The sequence below is a fragment of the Mobula birostris genome, chromosome 32, assembly GCF_030028105.1.
Source record: "Mobula birostris isolate sMobBir1 chromosome 32, sMobBir1.hap1, whole genome shotgun sequence".
In the NCBI taxonomy this organism is placed as follows: Eukaryota; Metazoa; Chordata; class Chondrichthyes; order Myliobatiformes; family Myliobatidae; genus Mobula; species Mobula birostris.
In genome coordinates, this window is record NC_092401.1 from 14546328 (window position 1) to 14566460 (window position 20133).

The window sequence follows — 20133 nt, forward strand, 5'->3', positions numbered from 1 at the left end:
GTATGGAATAATTACATATTAAACAAACAAACATTAAAGTCAAAACATATTCTTAAAATCATGTCACATTCTGCAATTATTGTTAAACTTGCGCAGATAATAGAGTTAAGCGAGTTCACTTTGCAAGGTTTCTTCAAATTGATTCACTGACATACGAAGGAATTGACTGATTGTTTAAATTAGCAATCAATTGCCACACAAACCTGGTTTTGTACTTACCTGGCTGGGCTGATCAGCCTTCCATTACTGACAATGAGTTTCTCAGACACCTTAAGCAGGCTGTTCAGGCTTTCAGTAACCTTTTTCAAAAATCAACTTTTTGCTCATTTGCAACATTGACCAGACTTTAATATACTCAAATACCAAGGCCAAAATGCCGGAATTCAGTCTTTAGTCATGAGGAACAAACACAGACAATACTTGACATCATGGTATAGTGCTGATGACAGACACATGAAACTCGACTCATTAAGAGGAGGGCCTGATATGAGGGACTGCAGTTCCTGCAGGTAACTAAGGCACATGCAGCTGGCAAGCCAGCAGATTGTCCAGCACTCTGTTAGTAAAATGTGCGAATTTTGTGGTTATGCTTCAGTAGTTACTCTCAGTCCAGTCAATGTGGGAATTGTTGGCTGGCTACAAAAGAGAAGTAAATTTAATGGACAGAAACAGAAAAGCGCAAGAGATAGCAGGAGTTGGGGAAACAGCACTCGAATTTTATCTGCCTTTCTGCAAGACTATAATTGGACTAATCTGATCAGTTCCACAGAACCCACCCCCAGTGGCAGGCACCTCAAATCGCCTCTAACAACTAAGTCCAGCTCCCGGCCTTCACATGCGGCTTATCTACAAAGCCCAGTGGAACCATTTCTATTGACGGGAGAAAGGGCAAAGGCAGATTACTAGCACGTTAAAGCCAGTTGCTCTGGGCTGATGGGGCTCGTCAGTCGTGGTTGGCAGTTCATCTCGGAGGAGGAAAACTCTGATCTCCAACCTCTGCTGCCTTGCAGCTCTACCCACTCATGGGGGGAGGCTTCGGGAGTAAATGTCAAGGAAAAATCTGGAGCTGAAGTCCCAAAGCCAGTCCTGTATTGAGTTCAAAGCTGACTGGCAACTCCTGTGATGCCAAACTGTATAGATCGTTGCCGTTCCGTTGGATTCATTAGCTAAGTGGAAGGGGGGAGCTTGCTGCATGAATAACAGCTTGCTCTCCTGACTTGTCCTGACTTGCACAAGAAAACTCTGAAGGCTCTGTGGAAAGAAATTCATCCTCATCACTACTTATCTGGTAAACATTCTTCCTACAGATGGATCACCCCATAATCTATTCTGACTGTTCTGTATGGGCTTGACATATCGTCATTATGGGAGTGGAGGATGCCATTTGACCCAACTAGTGCACTCTGTTTCTCTATAGAACAATCTAGCCAGTCCATCCTCTTACTCTTTCACCATGGCTACGCAATTATTTAGCTCAAATGCCCATCCAATTCCCTTTTGCAGTCAGTGGTCATCTTTACTTATCCAACTTGTAGACAGAAAATTACAGGGCATTACCTCTGACTGCATGTTGCTCAAATTTCTTTGGCATCTCTTGACCAAACCCTTTAACCTTAGTCACCTATCCTTTAAAAAAAGCAAATCTTTCCTTTTCCATAGTCTACAGCATCTTAATCAACTTTCCCTCCATTTTGTTTTTAAAGTTGCGCGGACCAACTATTGTTCCGAACAGGAAACTTTGACGTATCCTGAAAACTGCACGGCACTTTAATTTTTTTTGTAATATGCATACTATAAATATTTAGAATGGAAATTGGAAAATCACATACTTTTGGCTCTATTTTTTCACTGAAGTGTACCATTCCTGTAACTATTCTAGGTAAACTTCTGCACTGTCTCACCTTCCCATCTTTCTAGGACATTTGACAGACCAAAGATTAGCTTCATTCTGTTCCTCTCCTTTTCTTCAACAGCAGTATTACAGCGGCAGCTTTCCAACAAATTTAAAAAAAACCCAACACATCAGCTTTTTCTCATTTGTGAGAAACAACAATTAAGAAACAAAAGCAGAGAGCAGCACAGCAAGAGAAACAAGAGCCATTGTTTAACAAAGGCTCTAATAAGCCAGGAAATTATCGGCCGGGGAGCCTGACATCAGAAGTAGGAAAGGTATTCTAAGGGACTAGATTTGGAGAGTATTTAGTATTTGGAGAGACAGAGACTGATTAGGGATGGCCAAAGTGGTTTTAACTGTGGCAAGTCATGTCTAACTAATCTTAGAGTTTTGAGAAAGTTACTACCACAGTTGATGAAGGCAAAGCAGTGGATGTTGTCAACATGAACTTCAGCAAAACCTTTGACAAAGTCCCGCTTGGCAGGTTGGTCAAGATGGTTCAGTTGCTTGGCATTCAAGATGAGGAAGTACACTGGAATTGGCTTTGCAGAAGAAGCCAGAGAGTGGGTATAGATGGTTGACTTTCTCACTGGAGGCCTGAGACTAGTGGTATTGCTGCAGGAATTGGTGCTGGGCCCAATGCTGTTTGTCAATTATGTAAATGATCTGGATCATAATGTGGTAAACTGGATCAGCAAATTTGTCAATAACAACAACATTGGAGATGTAGTGGATAGTGAGGAAGACTATCAAAGCTTGCAGCAACTTCTGGACCAGTTGGAAAAGTGGGCTGAAAATGGCAGATGGAATTTAATGCAGACAAATGTGAGGTGTTGCACTTTGTCGTCATTAGGTTGCATTTGGAATCTCCAGTTGGCAGACGATTTCCCTCCACGCGGTTCTGTCCCGATACTTGTCCACAATATCCCTAGTCTTGTCCAGCTTGGTCCAATCCTTGATGTTATCCAGCCACGTTGTTCTTTGCCTTCCTCTTCCTTTCTTTCCCTCCACCTTTCCATATAGCAAGTCCAACAAGCTGTTACCTGTCTGCGTAACATGTCCACAATAAGCAACTTTTAACTTCATAATCTTCTCCAGCAATATCTGTGGTCTATCAACTTCGGACAAAACCCTCTCATCTGAAACTTTCTCTACCCAGCTGATCTTAAACGTTAGTCGATTGCACCACATTTCAAAAGCATTAATTTATTTCACGTCATCCTTCTTCAGGGTCCATGTTTCTGATCCATACCTCAGCACTGACCATACATAACACTCGAGGAAGCAGATTCTACTTTGGACGTCTACCTTCCGATTGCATAGTAGATCTTTTAGCTTCATGAACTGGGTCTTAGCCATACCTATTCTCTTCTGATCTCAACTTCACATCCCCCGTCATCTGTCAGACAACTGCCAAGATATTCAAACTTTTGCACCTGTTCAATGTCTTGTCCATTCACTTGTAACGATACCATCATGAATGAGTCTTTAGTGTTTGTTTTGCTTACCACCATTGATTTTGTTTTCTTAGGGTTGGTTTTAAGTCTGTAGTCAAGGCTTTTCTCATTCACTTTATTCAGCATAATTTGCAGTTCGCATTCGCTGTCAGCTAACAACGCAGTGTCGTCCGCATACCTGATGTTATCCTTCTTCTGGCCTCCGATTGGAATACCTGTCTCCTGATGGTCGCATTCCCGAAAAATCCATTCTCCGTAGAGGTTGAACAAATCCGGTGAACCAACACAGCCTTGCCTTATGCCTGGTTTAATACATGCCCTTGGTGATAGCTCATTTTCTACCCTGACTGCCGCTTTCTGTTTCCAATACAAGTTCCTTATTATCTGCATATTCTCCCATCCCAGATCGTATTTGTTCAGCACCTCTATTACTTTCTCGTGTCTTACTTTATCAAAAGCCTTTTCATAGTCAATAAAGCATAAGTAGATAGTCTTTTGTGCCTCAATGAATCTCTTCATGATGTTTCTCATTGCCAAATTCCTTCCCTTGTTCCTGAGTCAAACTGTGTTTCTCCAATTTCATCGCTGATTGTACCTTTCACTCTGTCGAACACTATTTTCAACAGTAGCTTGACACAATGAGGCATTATGCTTATCGTCCTGTGTTCGTTACATTTTATCATCCTTGGCTTTTTTGGTAAGGCAATAAATACTGATTTGAAAAAGTCCTCCGGAAGATTTCCTGTCATATAACTGTTGTTTAATATCGCTAAAAGGTTCGTTTTTCCCTTCGGACCAAGTGATTTCAGAATTTCAGTGGAAATCTTATCTTCACCGGCCGCCTTTTTGACTTTTAGACTCCAAATCACCCTTTCCATCTCTGACATCAATATTTCAGGTTGCACTTTGGGAGGACTAAACAGGGTAGGTCTTACACGGTGAACGATAGGGCACTGAGGAGTGTGGGTGAACAGAGCGATCTGGGAATACAAATTTATAATTCTTTGGAAGTGGCATCACAAGTAGATAGGGTCGTAAAGAAAGCTTTTGATACATTGGTATTCATAAATCAATTTATTCAGTATAGGGGTTTATATGTTATTTTGAAATGGTATAAGATGTTGCTGAGGCCTATTTCAGAGTACTATATCCAGTTCCGGTCATCTACCTACAAGAAAGATGTAGGTTAATAAGATCGAAAGACTGCAAAGAAAATTTACAAGGACGCTGTTGAGTCTGAAAGACCTGAGTTATAGGGAAAGGTAGAATAGGTTAGGACCTTATTTCCTAGAATCTAGAAGATTGAGGAGAAACCGCAACTGGAGGTCATGGGTTAAGGGTGAAAGGTGAAATGTTTAAGGGTAACTTATTCAGTCAGAGGATGGTGGGAGTGTGCAATCAGCTGCCAGTACAAGTGGTGTGAAGTCAATTTCAACACTGAAGACAAACTTGGATAGGTACATAGATGGGAGGAGTATAGAAGGTTGTGGTCTGGGTGCATGTTGGTGGAACTAGGTAGATTAATGACTCAGGACAGTCTAGATATGACAAAGTGTGTGTTTCTGTGCTATGACCTCTATGAGAAAGAAAAAATGTGAGAAAGTGAAGGACAGTGCACATAATCTTACAAATTTATGACATAACATCCGTTCCCTGAGACTACATCAAATCTGAAATACAAATTACTTCTCTTCAATTAGAGTGTTGATTTATGAATATAAAATGTCTGCAGCTTAATTAGTTTGGTGGGGAATTACAAAGGGAAATTAGCAATGGTAAGATAAATCACATTGCAATTAAACTTCCTCAGTTGACAAACAATAATTGAAAATTGACTCCCATAATAATGCAATAAACACTCACTTTCAGAAATAGTTAAATAGTTTTTAAACTATTCTGACATGCCAAATATCCAAAGGATTTCTTAGCTGGTGAGGATGGATGGGAATGATTTTTCTAGATGAAACTTTGCTTGGAGTATCTGAAAGTTTAGCTTCCAAAGGCTTTAAAGAAAATTCTATCCCTCTATTCAGTTCCATGATTGTAAGCTTTTTTTTGCAGGAAAGGCCAGCTTTACTACGTACACAATCTCAGAATCTGCAGAAGACAATTTTACAGAAATTTCCATCCATGGCAATTGCACCACATACTTCAATGCAAGGCAGTAAAAACTGGGACCAGATACCAATCAAGATACTGGTTGTGGTGCAGTTCACCATCTCAGGATCTGCTAAAGGAACCTCCCAATCTTCTTGAACTGTAGGCACTGTAGAAATGTAGATTGTCCTCAACGACTTTGCAGCAAGTACCCACAAAGGCCTAAGTGATAATGATCAAATTATCTGTGTTAGTGATGTTGAAACAAATGATGGTAGCAATGTCAGGATATATTCTCAACATTTTTTAAAGAGTTCTGTTGGCCCATTTGTTCAATAAGGAGGCTGTGCACGGCCTCAGATTAATTTCTTCAATTGACTGGACCTGCTTTGCTCCTCCATATAGCAAGCCCAGAAATTTTCTCATCTCTCTTCTAAAACCTTGAATCAGTCTATAAAATGGAGCAGAAAAATCTTGACTGGTGTATTTCCTACTTTATACTGGGGACTACACTTCAGAAGGTGCTTTATTTTCTGCAAAAAAGCACACAGGGACCACGGGACCTTTGTACAGAAATACAAGTTCATTCTTTCCAGTGTATTACTTCTCAGATCAAGAATAAATATCATCTGGGGGCACATGATGCTCCAGAGAAACAGATTTAATGAGAATGTTAAACTACTGCAATTTTTTTGGTATTTGGGAAATATTCATCTCCTCTGATATTTCTTTCAATTTGACTGCACAGCTCAGAAAGTTTCAGTGTGGTTAAGTTAACAGCACATACCGTGAAGCCTTCTGAAACAATTTCACACAAAACTTTTATACTCATTGACATCCAGATTTTCAACTCTTTAAAAAAAAATTTTAGAAATAAGCTCAACGCTACTTATTTGTGTGATGATCTCACCAAACCAACGGAATGCATGAGGTTTGGTTCCCTAGATGTGCAGCACATGCAATGTGTGATAAGCTAAAAAGCCTGTTCACCAAATGCAGCAATGTGGCAAATGACTTAACAACTCACATTAGAGTCAGATATTACAGAGATTCTAAGATTGTGCAGTGAAATGAGGAAGTTCATAGCAAAAAATTTAGATTGCAAATGCTTGCCAGTATATTGGTTGACATTTGAGGAAGCACAAAGCCTTGTTGCTCCAACCATGAGCATTTCGCCTGTTTGCTCTACACAGTTTCTCTTTAAAACTCAACTTTGCAAAGATTCAGTATTTCTCAGCCTTTAAACCACATCTTACTTCTTTGACAAAACTTGTTAGAACTGCAGTTAGAACACTGCTGAGGTTTGAGCATCTTACTTCAGAGTATCTAGAGCAGAGAGAAGAAATTCAAAAATATATTGTGTCAGAGGGTTCAGTTATGGTAAGGGAAGAAGGATTACTTTGCAGAGATAGATATTCAAAGATGCGATAAGGATCTTCAAAATTATGATGGATTTTGACGAAGAAAACGAGAAAAAAATCATAGAAAAAACATAGAAAATATCCTTTTTTAAATCAGTGAGCAAACAATGGCGGAAGGCATACAGGTCACTACAAAAACTACAAGTGATATTAGAACATTAAAATCGGGTAATTAATATGTGGAACTTTCTACAAAAACAATGATGCATCTTGTATCTTTCAAAGCTTTTCATGATGGAAAAAGCAAATATTTTCAAAAGAAAAATTTTAAATATATTACAATATAAATCAGCTAAACAATTCAAATAGTCTGCTCTGCCAGTGAGGTGTTGTTGCTCTTATCTTTGACCTTCACCTATCTATTTGATGCCTATAAATTTCAACTGCACGATGGACCAGAAAACTCTCTTGACATTGGATAAATCAATTACTTTGTATCTACAGTTTGGGGCTTGAGAGTTTCAAAGAACCATTATGTTAAAAAAAAAATCTTCCCCCTATCCTGAAACAATGTCTTCTAGTTCTAAACTCCCCTATGAATGGAATTATTCTCACAGCATCTACTGTACCAAAGGACCCAAGATCTTATATATTTCAATGATAAATTATCTCTCATTCTTCCAAACTCCAGAGTATCAACACACTTAGTTTAATCTTTTAATTGACGATAATCCCCTATGAAGATTCTGGTGGGTTAGTTCATCAGTTCCAGCCTGCTCATTACACTGACACTATCATCCGTACAGTTAAATAGCTCTGTTAAAGAATGCCTGATAGAAATCTTCCCTTCTGTTATATAAGATATGTTGTATGTCATTTCCTTCTTTTGCTTTATTAATCATTCTGTCAGCTTCCGGCTGACTGGTTTACTTTTGGTACCTCTTTCTTTTCACATGGAGATTTGATTTCCATACACTTTCACAATGTCTGCTAGGGAACACTACAACGGCCTAAATTGTTAAGTGTCACGCAACTGAGGCTAAACCGGTTAAATGTCATGGAACACAGCATTCAGCACAAAAGTCAAGTATCACGTTACACACATCTAGAAAGGCAAGTATTGGGCAGCACATATATGCATACATCACCAGTTCAACTGGCTGATGGTAATTTATAGTCCTGGTTATGAGTTAAATAACCATGAGACCAGTACAGACACATTGCAAGGACTGTAACAGCATCGTGAATACATCAATATGGCTACCTTTAGTACAGTGTTCACATACATTAAAACAAATCAGTTGAATGGACCAATCAAGTGGCTTAAACTGGAAACTCCTAAAGGCCTGGAAGATTATGTACTGGCTTTTAAGTAGAATATTTAACTAATTGTTTGGTTTATGTACTATTCCTAATACTTACATTGGGCACAATAACCCCCTGCCAGCAACACTGCCAATACCACCTTGTTTCACTGATTATAAAGGAAAAAAAACGAGTATTTATCTTCACAGACATACTTTAAGTAGCAAGTGATTGACCAGATGTGGTGAGCTTTTTGGTTCACTTCCTTGTTGAGTTAAAATAAAAGAAACCTCACTGATCCAATGCTGATGTTGAACTTTGTCAGCAATTAACTAAAATATGAACATACATTGTTGTCTAAAACTATACAAGACTTCAGAACATGAATCTGCAGAGCATGAAGAGTTAAACAGAACTCTCATACTACAGAGGAGTGAAATATTTATTAAATGCTAGACAGGAGGTAGGTGGAAGTTTGGAACAAATTGAGGATTGTCCATCTTAATACCACTGGCATTTAGCTTACATTCAACTCTCTACATCAGCAGTGAAAGACAAGGTGGAAAGCCTGTATTATCATCAGATGTACAGAATGCAATTGTACCGGAAACAAGAGGTAACAACTGGGACAAAACAAGCAGGACAGATTGATGCAAGTTCACAAAGACTAACCAAGATGGGGCAACACTGATGATCGATGCCAAGGAGTGTTGCAGCATGTCTTTTGACAGATGCATGCTGGTGATAGTGACCACAAGGCGACAAGTAACAAGATGCAGTTCAGACAGAACAACAATGGTCACAACACACATATACAATCAATTGTACCTGGATTTCCAGTTCAGCAATACGCTGGCGGAGTTCAGCAATGGCTGCAATGCTATCTGCTTCCCGAAACCGTATGGCCATAACCTCCTCCTTGTTCTAGTGTGGGCAGTGAGATATCACAGATTATTCCAGTGACAAAGACAGGAGGTAGTGCCAGTGTTAAATTACAAGCCATTTAAAGTACAGAGGAGACATTGAAGATCTTTCCTTTAAACAAGGAGTTCCATTCTTCATTGTGCGCTTACTCTCGTGTTTAAAAGAAACATGGCAAAATTGGAAGAATATTGACAATGGAAGCAACTGTTGCTTTGTACAGCAATTCATTTCTCCCAATAATACATAAACAAACTGGGAACTTTTTCTTTAGAGATTATTACACACAGTAGCAGATAGAACTTATGAGTTCTGATATTCCAATCAACCTCTTTTCCCCTACATGAACCATGCCCTGTGAAAACTTCTTCATTTGAGATCAATAGCAGACAACTTTCCAAGCAGTGTTCAACCACAGACACCAAAAATCCACTTTAATTTCCCCACTGAACACCCTGCCTCAAAAGAAATATCCAGAAAATTCAGACTCAGAACAAGACAAGGGGTTTTAAGTCAAACCAGTGACAGACAAATATAGGAGCAACAGTGAGATACATTTGTCCAAGCAAAGGACAATACACTTAATACTTTAAAATGTGGAATTACAAGTTAAAATTTGTATTAATTTGAAGAATTAATTACCTGTAGTGATGAGAAACATTTTCTTAATTAACAAACTCAGAAATGGCAATGGCTGACCTCAACTAAATTTACCATTATATCAATGACTACTTTCCTTTAATTTCCTTATTGGTACATGTGGCAATGCCTGATCTATGAATACAAGATGCCAAACAATGTACTTGAGTAATCTTTGCTTTCAACAGAAGAGCTCCAGCAACATTAAAAAAATGTACTGACTCTAATCAATGACCATCATAGAATATGGTTTCCATAGAAAATGTCTAAATCATACACACAGATTGCAAAGCACTATAATTGAAATTTCTTTTGGTGGAGTGGCCTTTGAAAATATTAATAGATGTAATCAATATTCAGGATATCACAGTCTGTAAATACAGTGTTTTGTAAATTTGTGATGCTGTATCGACATTTTACCATTGTTCATATATTTTTTTAAAAATCAGGTGATGCCTGCGGTGTGTGCTTCCCTTTTCTGATCCAGTTGCCAGCAGGAATCAGTTTGAAAGGATCCTTGAAGTCAAAAGCTGTAATATTTCAAACTGGCTGAGCATTCAAGCACATCACAGGATTGTCAGGTAGCAAAGCAGACTCAGCACTATTTCTAGCTAATGTTTTAAACATTTTATTAAGAGTTTAATACAAATTCTATCTCAAGCACAAGATTAACCAAAGAATAGAGAGCATAACTTTTTCTTAAAATCAATTTAATGTTTTAAAGGACAAAACTGATGTACACATATTTTTGAAGGAAAGGAATGAGTTCTGCAGTCAGTCAACCATGATTACGGCTTACAAGAAATGTACTTAAATCTCATGCAACTGTGCATAACATTTTTTTTCATGATTTATGCCAGACTATCTCAAATTCCCAAATTTTCAGTCCGACCAATTTCTCTCCGCTGTTAAGAAGGCAACAAAGCAATACAGCCTGTAGGAGGTTTACTCAATAGCTACTACTGGGATTTCTGTGATAAACTATGCATGCGCAAAGTCCAATGTTACTATCAGCTGAATGTTATGGTAATGACAATTGCAGATAGTTATGATGCTATCAAAAATACAAGATCTAATCCAAATGCATTAGGATATCAGAAAAATAGTTGAAGATTATGCAAAAGGAATAAAACTGGTGGAATTAGTGGGAATATAGAAAACAATCAAGAATTATTTACAAGAAAGAAAACAAGTGAACAATTGTACCCTTGGTGCGTTAAACTGAAGAAAAACTTATTTGATGTTCACCAGATTGATTCCTGGGATGGCAGGACTTTCATATGAAGAAAGACTGGATGAAATAGGCTTGTACTCGTTGGAATTTAGAAGATTGAGGGGGGCAGCTGATTGAAACGTATAAAATCCTAAAGGGATTGGACAGGCTAGATGCAGGAAGATTGTTCCCAATGTTGGGGAAGTCCAGAACGAGGGGTCACAGTTTGAGGATAAAGGGGAAGCCTTTTAGGACTGAGATTAGGAAAAACTTCTTCACACAGAGAGTGGTGAATCTGTGGAATTCTCTGCCACAGGAAACAGTTGAGGCCAGTTCATTGGCTATATTTAAGAGGGAGTTAGATATGGCCCTTGTGGCTACGGGGATCAGGGGATATGGAGGGAAGGCTGGTGCAGGGTTCTGAGTTGGATGATCAGCCATGATCATAATAAATGGCGGTGCAGGCTCGAAGGGCCGAATGGCCTACTCCTACACTTATTTTCTATGTGTCTATGTCTCAAGTATCTCTGAAGTGTGGGGGCATAAAAAAGCAGATTCAGCACAGCCTCTCATCTCAGACCAACCAAATGAGTTTTATTAAAACACTCTCAGACTCTGTATGAACTGCTATGGTCTGTTTTTATAGGACAACTCAAATTACAAAGTTCAAAGTGAATTTATTATCAAAATCCATATATGTCACCATATACAACCCCGAGATTTATTTTCTTTTGGGCATTCACAGTAAATGCAAAGAAACATACTAAAAGGCCACACACAACAAGATGAACAAATAACCAATGTAACAAAGACAACAGACTATACAAATACAAAAAGAAAAATTTAGACAATAGATAGAGAACGTGAGATGAAACTTCTTTGAAAGTGAATCTAAAGGTTGCGGGAATAGTTCAATGTTGGGATGAGTGAAGTCAAGAGAAGTTATCCCCTCTAGTTCAAGAGCCTAACGGCTGAGAGGTAAGTAATAACTGTTCCTGGCTTTGTGGTGTGGAACCTGGGACCTCCTTTCCGAATAGCAGCAGTGAGAAGAGAGCACGACCTGGGTGGCAGAGATCCTTGAGGATGGATGCTGCTTTCTTGCGTAGATGAGCTCAATAGTGGGGAGGGCTTTACCCGTGATACACTGGCTGTATCCACTACTTTTTGCAGGTTTCGCCTATTCAAGAGCATTGGTGTTTTTATAGCAGCCGTCATTCAATCAGTCATTATAATCTCTATCACACATCTATGGAATTTTCTCAAAGTTTTAGATGACATGCTGAATCTTCGTAAACTTCTGAGAAAGCAGAGGCACTGTTGTATGGTTTTTGGAATGGCATTTAATGCGCTGGGCCCAGGCCACATCCTCTGACATGATAACACAGAGGTATTTAAAGTTGCTGACCCTCTCCATCACTGATTGGCCAATGACAACCGGCTCTTGGACCTCCAAACTCCTCCTCCTGAAGTCAATAATCAGCTCCTTGTTCTCGCTGATATTGAGTGAGAGGTTGTTGCTGTGGCATCGCTCAGCCAGATTTTCAATCTCCCTCCTATCTGCTAATGCATCACCACCTTTGATTTGGCCAACAAAAGTGTGTCATCAGGAAACTTAAATATGCCACTGGAACTGTGCTTAGCCTCATAGTCAAAGGAAAAAGGTGTGTAAAGCAGAGAGCTAAGCACACAGCCTTGTGGTGCACATGTGCAGAAGGAGATTGAGAAGGATATGTTGTTGCCAATCCAAACTGACTGGGGTTCTGCAAGGAGGTATTGAAGCATAGGTCTGAGGTGCCTTGTACCTTGGCATGGTACGCCACTTGTTGCAGGATACCTGACATGTGAATAGCTCTTCATGCCATGATCCAGTTGAGGTTCTGCTCACTGGTGATCTGAGGTTGCTGAAAGCTACTGTAACCTTCTCACTGGGCTCGTATGCAAACTTGGCTTGATAGCCAAATCTGCTAAAGCCATGTGACTCAGAGGTGCGAAGGCCACCTCTATAACAATATACATCTAGTGTCTGTATGATTTGGGGTTCAACCAAACAGGAAAGTTGGGATGTTCCAATTAACAAAACTTGATTTGAGAAAATGCTGTGTAAATACTGTCCATACAGGATTCGCTAAGAAATGACAAATCATATACCAACATAAGACTGTAAAAAAACTATATATGCCAGTTTCAGTTTTATCAAACAGCTAAGAGAAAGAAAAGAAAAGAAAAACAAAAGGGCCCATTAAAGTTTGAGTTTGACCAGTCTAAATGTGCACATGACTGTTGGAGCTCATCTCTTCCTAAAGCTAGGTATAACGTTACTCAAGGTGCTGAATTCTCATCACCAGTCACCAGCAGAACTTCCCACTTTGGACTCCTTCATCTTGCAAAGCATGCCTTGCAATAGCGCCTTCACATCGGATCAAATCAGGTATTCCCGATCTTCTCTTCTCCGCGTCTCCCGTCAAAAGACCACAAACCCCACCACCGTCTGTCACAAATCACTCTCCACCCAGCTCTCTTAAAGCCTTCTCCCAGTCCCACCATCCTGACTGGCTGACACAGTATTCCTAAACTGAACAACATGGCTCCATATCTTGAGCTGAAACCAAAACATTCTACCAGCAGGACACATTGCTTTTACAGAAAACAACTAAAATGAAATACCTCACAGCATAGCAGTAGAGATCTTAACCAGGGCAGTACACTATTTGTTCTTGTTACAGATGGTCTTTGTTTAGTACAGGTGAGAGGCAAATATAGTGCCACCTCACCTCTTCTCTGAAGATTGATTAGGTCTTGTTATTAATCAACATTGAATTGCCCCATCAATGACACAATAAAGTCAAAGTTTAATAAATGATTTAATATGCAATTTGTAGGCACTAAACACAGCCAGAAGAAACAGAAACAGGCCCTTCGGCCCATTCGGTCCATACCAACAAAGCTTCTCATCTAAGCTTAAGCACAAGACATTCTACAGATGCTGGAAATCCACAGTAACACACACAAAATGCTGGAGGAAATCAACAAGTCAGGCAGCATCTACAGAGGGGAATAAATAGTTGACATTTCAAGCCGAGACCGTTCATCAGGACTGGAAAGGAAGGGAGAGGAAGCCAGAGTAAGGTGGTAGGGGAAGGAGGTAGGTGGGAGAGGAAGGATGAAGTGAGAAGCTGGCAGGTGACAGTTGGAAAAGGAAAAGGGCTGAAGAAGAAGGAATTTGATAGGAAAGTGGATCATGGGAGAAAAGGGAAGTAGGAAAGGCATGAGAAGGAAGCGACAGGCAAGTGAGGAGAAGACAAGGGGTAGATGGGGATCCAGGTCAGGGAATGGAAAAAGAGATGGGGAAGCTAAAGAAATTGATGCTCATGCTATCGAGATGGAGGCTACTCAGACAAAATACGAGGTGTTGCTCCTCTAATCTGCGAGAGGGCTCATCATGGCAGTGAAGGAGGCCATGGAACAGCATCTCAGAATGGGAATGGGAAGTAGAATTAAAATGAGTGGCTACCAGGAAGTCCTACCTGTTGCAGATGGGGTGAAAGCACTCAACAAAGTGGTCCCCTAATTTATTTTGGGTCTCACTGACGTAGAGCAAGCCACACCAGAAGGTCCAGATACAGTAGATGACTCTAGCAGGTGAAATGATGCTCTCCTGGAAAGACTCTATGGGGCCCTGAATGGTCATAAGGGAGGAGGTGAACGGACAGATGTAGCACTTGTACTGCTTGCAGGGATAAGTTCCAGGAGGGATATCACAGGGGAGGGATGAAAGGTATGAATGGACAACAAAGAGCATGATCCCTGTAGCGTAGAAATTGGAGAGTGGTAGGGGTAGGGAAAAGTGTGTTTACTGGTAGCATCCTGTTCAAGATGGTGGAGATTACAAAAAATAATGTGCAGAATGTGGAAGCTCATGGGGTGATGGTATAAGAGGAAATCTACCCCTGTCATTTTGGTTTCAGGGTACTTAATAAAACAGTCTGTAGTCAGCATGGTTTCCTTAAGGGAAAATCTTGCTTGACAAATCTTTTGGAATTCCTTGAAGAAATAACAAGCAAGATAGACAAAGAAAAAGAATTGGTGTATGTTGTGTACTTAGATTTTCAGAAGGCCTTTGACATGAGGCTGCTTAACAAGAGGTCATGGTATTACGGGAAAACTACTAGCAGGGATAAAGCAGTGGCTGACTGGCAGGAGGCAAAGAGTGGGAATAAAGGAGCCTTTTATGGTTGGCTGCCGGTGACTAGTGGTGTTCCACAGGGGTCTGTGTGGGGACCGATTCTTTTTACGTTATATGTCAATGACTTGGATGATGGAATTGATGATGACTTAGTAGCAAGGCTCGAGGACAATACGAAGATAGGTGGAGGGGCAGGTACTTTTGAGAAAGTAGAGAAGCTACAGAATGACTTAGACAAATTAGAATGGACAAATATGTGGCAGATGGAATACAGTGCTGGGAATGGTACAATCATCACTTTGGTAGAAGAAATTAAAGTGTAAACAATTTTCTAGATGGAGGGAAAATACAAAGATCTGAGGTGCAATTGGGCACAGGAGTACTTGTGTAGGATTCCCTAAAGGTTAATTTGAAGGTTGAGTTGGTGATGAAGAGGCAAGTGCAATGTTAGCATTCATTTCAAGAGGACCAGAATATAGAAGCAAGGATGTAATGGTGAGGCCTCACTTGGAGTATTGTGAGAAGTTTTGGGACCCTATCTGAGAAAGGATGTGCAGACAAAGGAGGTCCACAAAAATGATTCTACAACTGAGAAGTTTGTCATATGAAGAGCACTTGATGTCAGTGAGGTGCAGATGTTATTTCCAATCTGCACTCAGTTTGTGATCTTCCGGTTAACCAGCTGCAGTGGGAGGTACAGAGGCCCAGGTTCTGGAGATTTTCAATCAGAACTGTAGGAATGATTGTGTTAAACACTCAGCTGTAGTCAATAACCAGCATCATGAGATAGGTATTTGTATTGTTCAGGTGATCCAAGAGCCAGTGAGACCACATCTGCTGTAGACCAGATCTGGCAATAGACGTATTGCAGTGGGTCCAGGTCCTTGCTGAGACAGGAGTTAACTCCAGCCATAACCAACTGCTCAAAGCACTTCATCATTGCAGAGATGAGTGCTACTGGATGATAGTCATTAAGGCAGCTCATCCTGCTCTTCTTGGGCAATGGTTTAATTGTTGCCCTTTTGAAGTAGGTGGGAAATTTCAACTATGGCAATGAGAGATTGATTATGTCTTTGAACACCCATGTCAATTGGTTGGCACTGGTTTTCAGAGCCCCACCAGGTACTCCATCAGGGCCTTTTACCTTGCGAGGGTTCACCCTCATGAAAGATCTGACGTTGCCTCCGAGACAGAGATCACAGAGTCACCAGGTGCTGCAGGGACCCTCAGATCTGTAATTTTATTCTCTCTTTCAAGGTGAGCATGAAAGGTGTTGAGGTCATCTGGGAGTGAAACATCACTGCCATTCATGATGTTAGGTTACGCTTTGTAGGAGGTAATGGCCTGCAAACCCTGCCAGAGTTAACGTGCATCTGATTCCACCTCCAACCTCATTTGGAATTCCTCCTTTGTTCTTGAGATAACCCTCTGCAAGTCCTTAACAAATGCAAGTAGATCCTGTCCCTATAAATCATCTGCAGTGATTGTCCTACCACTGATGTAAGGCTCACTGTCCTATAGTTTCCCTGTTTGTCCCTGTTCCCCTTCCTAAACAAAGGAACAATTTTGACTACTCTCGTCCTTTGCAACCTTGCCTATGGCTAAAGAGGTTATAAAATTTTTGTTGAAACACCAGCAATCTCCTCCCATGCCTACTTCAGAATTCTGGGACAGACCCAATCAGGTCCTTGGGACATATTCACTTTAATGTTTTCTAGAAATCCAGCCATCCTCCTCTTTAATATTGACATGCTCCAGAATATCATCATACCATTCCCTAAACTCACCATAATCCACCGTTTACTTCTCCTTGGTGAATATCAATGTAAAATACACATTTAGAACCCCATGCATTTCCTCTGGTTCCAGGCATGAATTCTCTCCTTTGCCCTTGAGTGCAGGGATGTATCTATGGAAAATAGCACTTATGACAAGCACTGAAATTGCGCCCCTGTCCAAACATCTGACACCCATCTTTTAGGTAATTTTTCAATAATATCGGTTCAAAAATACAAGTCAAGCTCATTAATCTTTTAATTAACAAATTATGGCACTACATGAAAATTATAACTGCACCTTCCTTGCTTTCACTGATGCAAATTGGTCTATGATGTGATCAAAGTCAGTTTTTTCAGTTTCTTCTCTTTCTACACTCAGCAGAGCAAGAGCACAGAGTCTGCCTTGACCCATGCAGGCTCTCAAAAACGAAAGCATTATTTTTAACTTGCTGAATGATCTCTCACAGCTGACGATGGAAACTGCGATGAATAGCAATGCGAAGATTGGGGAAGACGCTCTCATCTTCATACTGAACAACAAATTCAAGAAGCTCTTCAGGTCTTGATATTTTCATGTTGACCTGCTTTGATAGCAACATTCTGCAATCCAAATTTTTTTCATATAGCTGCTGTCCATCAACATCAGAGCTGTACAATTCGCCCAAATTTTCGCACTTCTTTAGATCGTTACTGTCAGCGCCGTAACACAGTTCCTCGACATCGAGAAGGAACCCAAACTGGGCGTCAGTGTCATGCAAACGAGCAAACCTTTCGTCCATTTATTTGTGAAGACGGTCGAGTGTTCCCTTCATGACTCTTTCCATTTCCTCCTTAGCTATTAACCCAGCGTCTCTCGAGTTCTCATCAGCCATTCGTTTCTTTCGTCTCTGACGTCTCTTAACTTCAATATTCCCTTCTTGACAGAGACGGACTCCTTCTTTGATGCCTCACTGACCAACACTTCTCTCTTATCATAAAAATGATCTCGGCGGGCTTTCAAATCCAGGGCAGCATCGTGGAAGTTCATGCTAGGATCCTGCAGCCTCTTTTGAATACGGTCAATGCAAATGAGTACTTTGTTCCAAAATCCTAGTAAAATCAGAAAATCATAACTCAACATGTGGTTGTACAGCTGCCTTGCATCACTTTTTGTTTTACTGGTCTCATTTTCATTGTCTATCATGTATCTCCTCAAGGTACTTGTTGACAGGCTTCACTGCTTCTGTCCTTGCACTCCACCTGGTTATTGGACTCCGACTTAACAACCACAGGCACGGCGTTTTTGAGTTTTTCCCAGCGCTGTGTTGAACAAGAGAAAAACAAGTAGAGAGCTTCGATGGTTCCAAAAAACATGACCATCATTGTATCCTGCTTGGCTGCATGTACACCCAACAAGTTGAGTGAGTGACTGTCGCAATTCACAAACACTGCCAGGTTGTTTTTCCTCACTTTTCTTTGATGAACACCACTTCTGTGTCCAACCATCACAGCAGCATTGTCATAGCACTGTGACCAACAATCTTGTAGCTCCATTTCGTCCTTCTCTAGCTGTTTCAAGATGTCTTCAACCAAGCTCTGACAATCCTTCTGGCTTACTTGGATAAAACCAAGGCAGGACTCTCTAATACGGACTGCTTTCCTTTCAAAATCAACTTCCACATACCTCAGTACTTCTGACATCTGCTCACAATGTGCCTGACCAAGAGTTGAGTCGAACATGAGACCATAGTACTTGGCTTTACGAATGCTTCTCAGTAAACTCTGGCGAACAGTGGATGCCATCATGTGGATGAATTTGTTCTGGACACCCAGTGAAAGATAAGATGTGGATCCAGGGTGCCTTTCCAAATGAGTGAGGTGTTCTTTTATGACAGGGTCAAAGATGGCCAGTAGTTTCGGTAAGCCAAGGAAATTTACACATTGGAGTCATCGTCTAGCTGAAGTGACTCCCTGTGTCCTCGCAAAGCCAGGTTCTGAGTCGCAAGGAATTTTATGCAGTGAAGGATCCTCATCAAGATATCACACCACTTCTGCTTTTCCTTCTCAATCTGTGACTGAAATACTGAATCAATAGCTCCTGTTTCCAGCTAAATTTCTTTCCATTTCTTTCCACCGTGTGAAGCATTCCCGATGATTCTTGGCATTTTCATGAACACTAATCCTTTCAGGTGCTTTCCACTGGTTGAATCCAATTTCCTGCTCCAATAAGGATTGATGGTTTGACCAGGAATGGAGAAGACAACGGATACAAAATGCAGACTTTTTAAAAGGGGAATAGACCAGCTATGAGCGAGTCACTTCCTCACCACGACCATTTCCCAATTTTGTCTTGAACCAAGTTTTGTTTATTGAGCGGTTACTTGTTGGTAGGAAAAGCCCCTCACTGATCTGGAAATACTTTGAACCCAGCTTTATTATTTCTGTTCTCAATGTTTCAGGCAGAATTGCTTTTTCAGTATCCTTGTTGGACTTCAGGAGTCCAATGTCATGCTGTTCAATCACCTCTGGTATGACAGTTTGAGGCTCTTTGACACCATCCAGTTCACTAGGTTCAGTGTTGTCAGGTTCAATCTCGTCAGGTAAAATCTCGTCAATAAACTCAACATCACCACCATCGTCTTCCCTTCCTGTCATGCCTATGTTCTCTGTGGCAGCCTCACTCTTAATCTTGTCATACTCGGATTTATCTGACTTGACTTCCTCCTTGGCTTGTGACACATTCGTACTTAATCCACCTTTGGATTCTAACAAACTTGTAGCAGGTGCAGGTGACTCCATGGAGCGTGTCAAACTACTTGTTCCAGTCTTTTCAAAGAAGGTCATGAAGAACTTGCTTGACTTCTTGGCTTCCTTCGCCTCCAGCTTTTGTCTCTTCTGTCCTTCAGCTCTACTTTCCTTCTTCCTCGTGACACAATGCTCTGAAATAAGGCCATCCTAGTGCTTCTCACCCATGATAATCAAAGACAGATCATATATCTGAAGAAAATTCTTTTTTCACTATCCGAGGATGGCTTGTCTGACTTTAATAGAAACCGCGAGAAACCTACTGGCTGTTGATGGAGTAGCAGCATTTTTATAGTGCTCCTACTTTACTTAATTTACTGTTTCCAACTTGTTTTGAAAACTTACTTTTAAATGCAATATTGTTTTCGATGAGCCGTGCCAAAGCTACTAAAAAAGAGGACCCTCCTGTAACTTTGGAATCTATTGTGGAGACACTTCGGAAGGATAAAAATGAACTTTCAGAGGAGTTCCAGCAGAAGTTCCAGCAACCCAGTGCTGAAT

The 20133-nt window shown here is 40.6% G+C and overlaps 1 protein-coding gene across 10 annotated transcripts in view; it reads right to left on the reverse strand.

The window, feature by feature from the left end:
* Window positions 1–20133, reverse strand: part of LOC140191247 (EVI5-like protein) — a 265130-nt gene that overhangs the window by 33139 nt on the left and 211858 nt on the right. For 9 of the 10 annotated variants that reach the window (XM_072248473.1, XM_072248481.1, XM_072248479.1 and 6 more), the window contains one exon: window positions 8943–9038. The exons of the other annotated variant lie outside the window; for it this stretch is intronic. In XM_072248473.1, the coding sequence (XP_072104574.1) occupies window positions 8943–9038 (96 nt within the window). The remainder of the gene's footprint in view (window positions 1–8942; window positions 9039–20133) is intronic. 10 annotated transcript variants of the gene reach the window in all.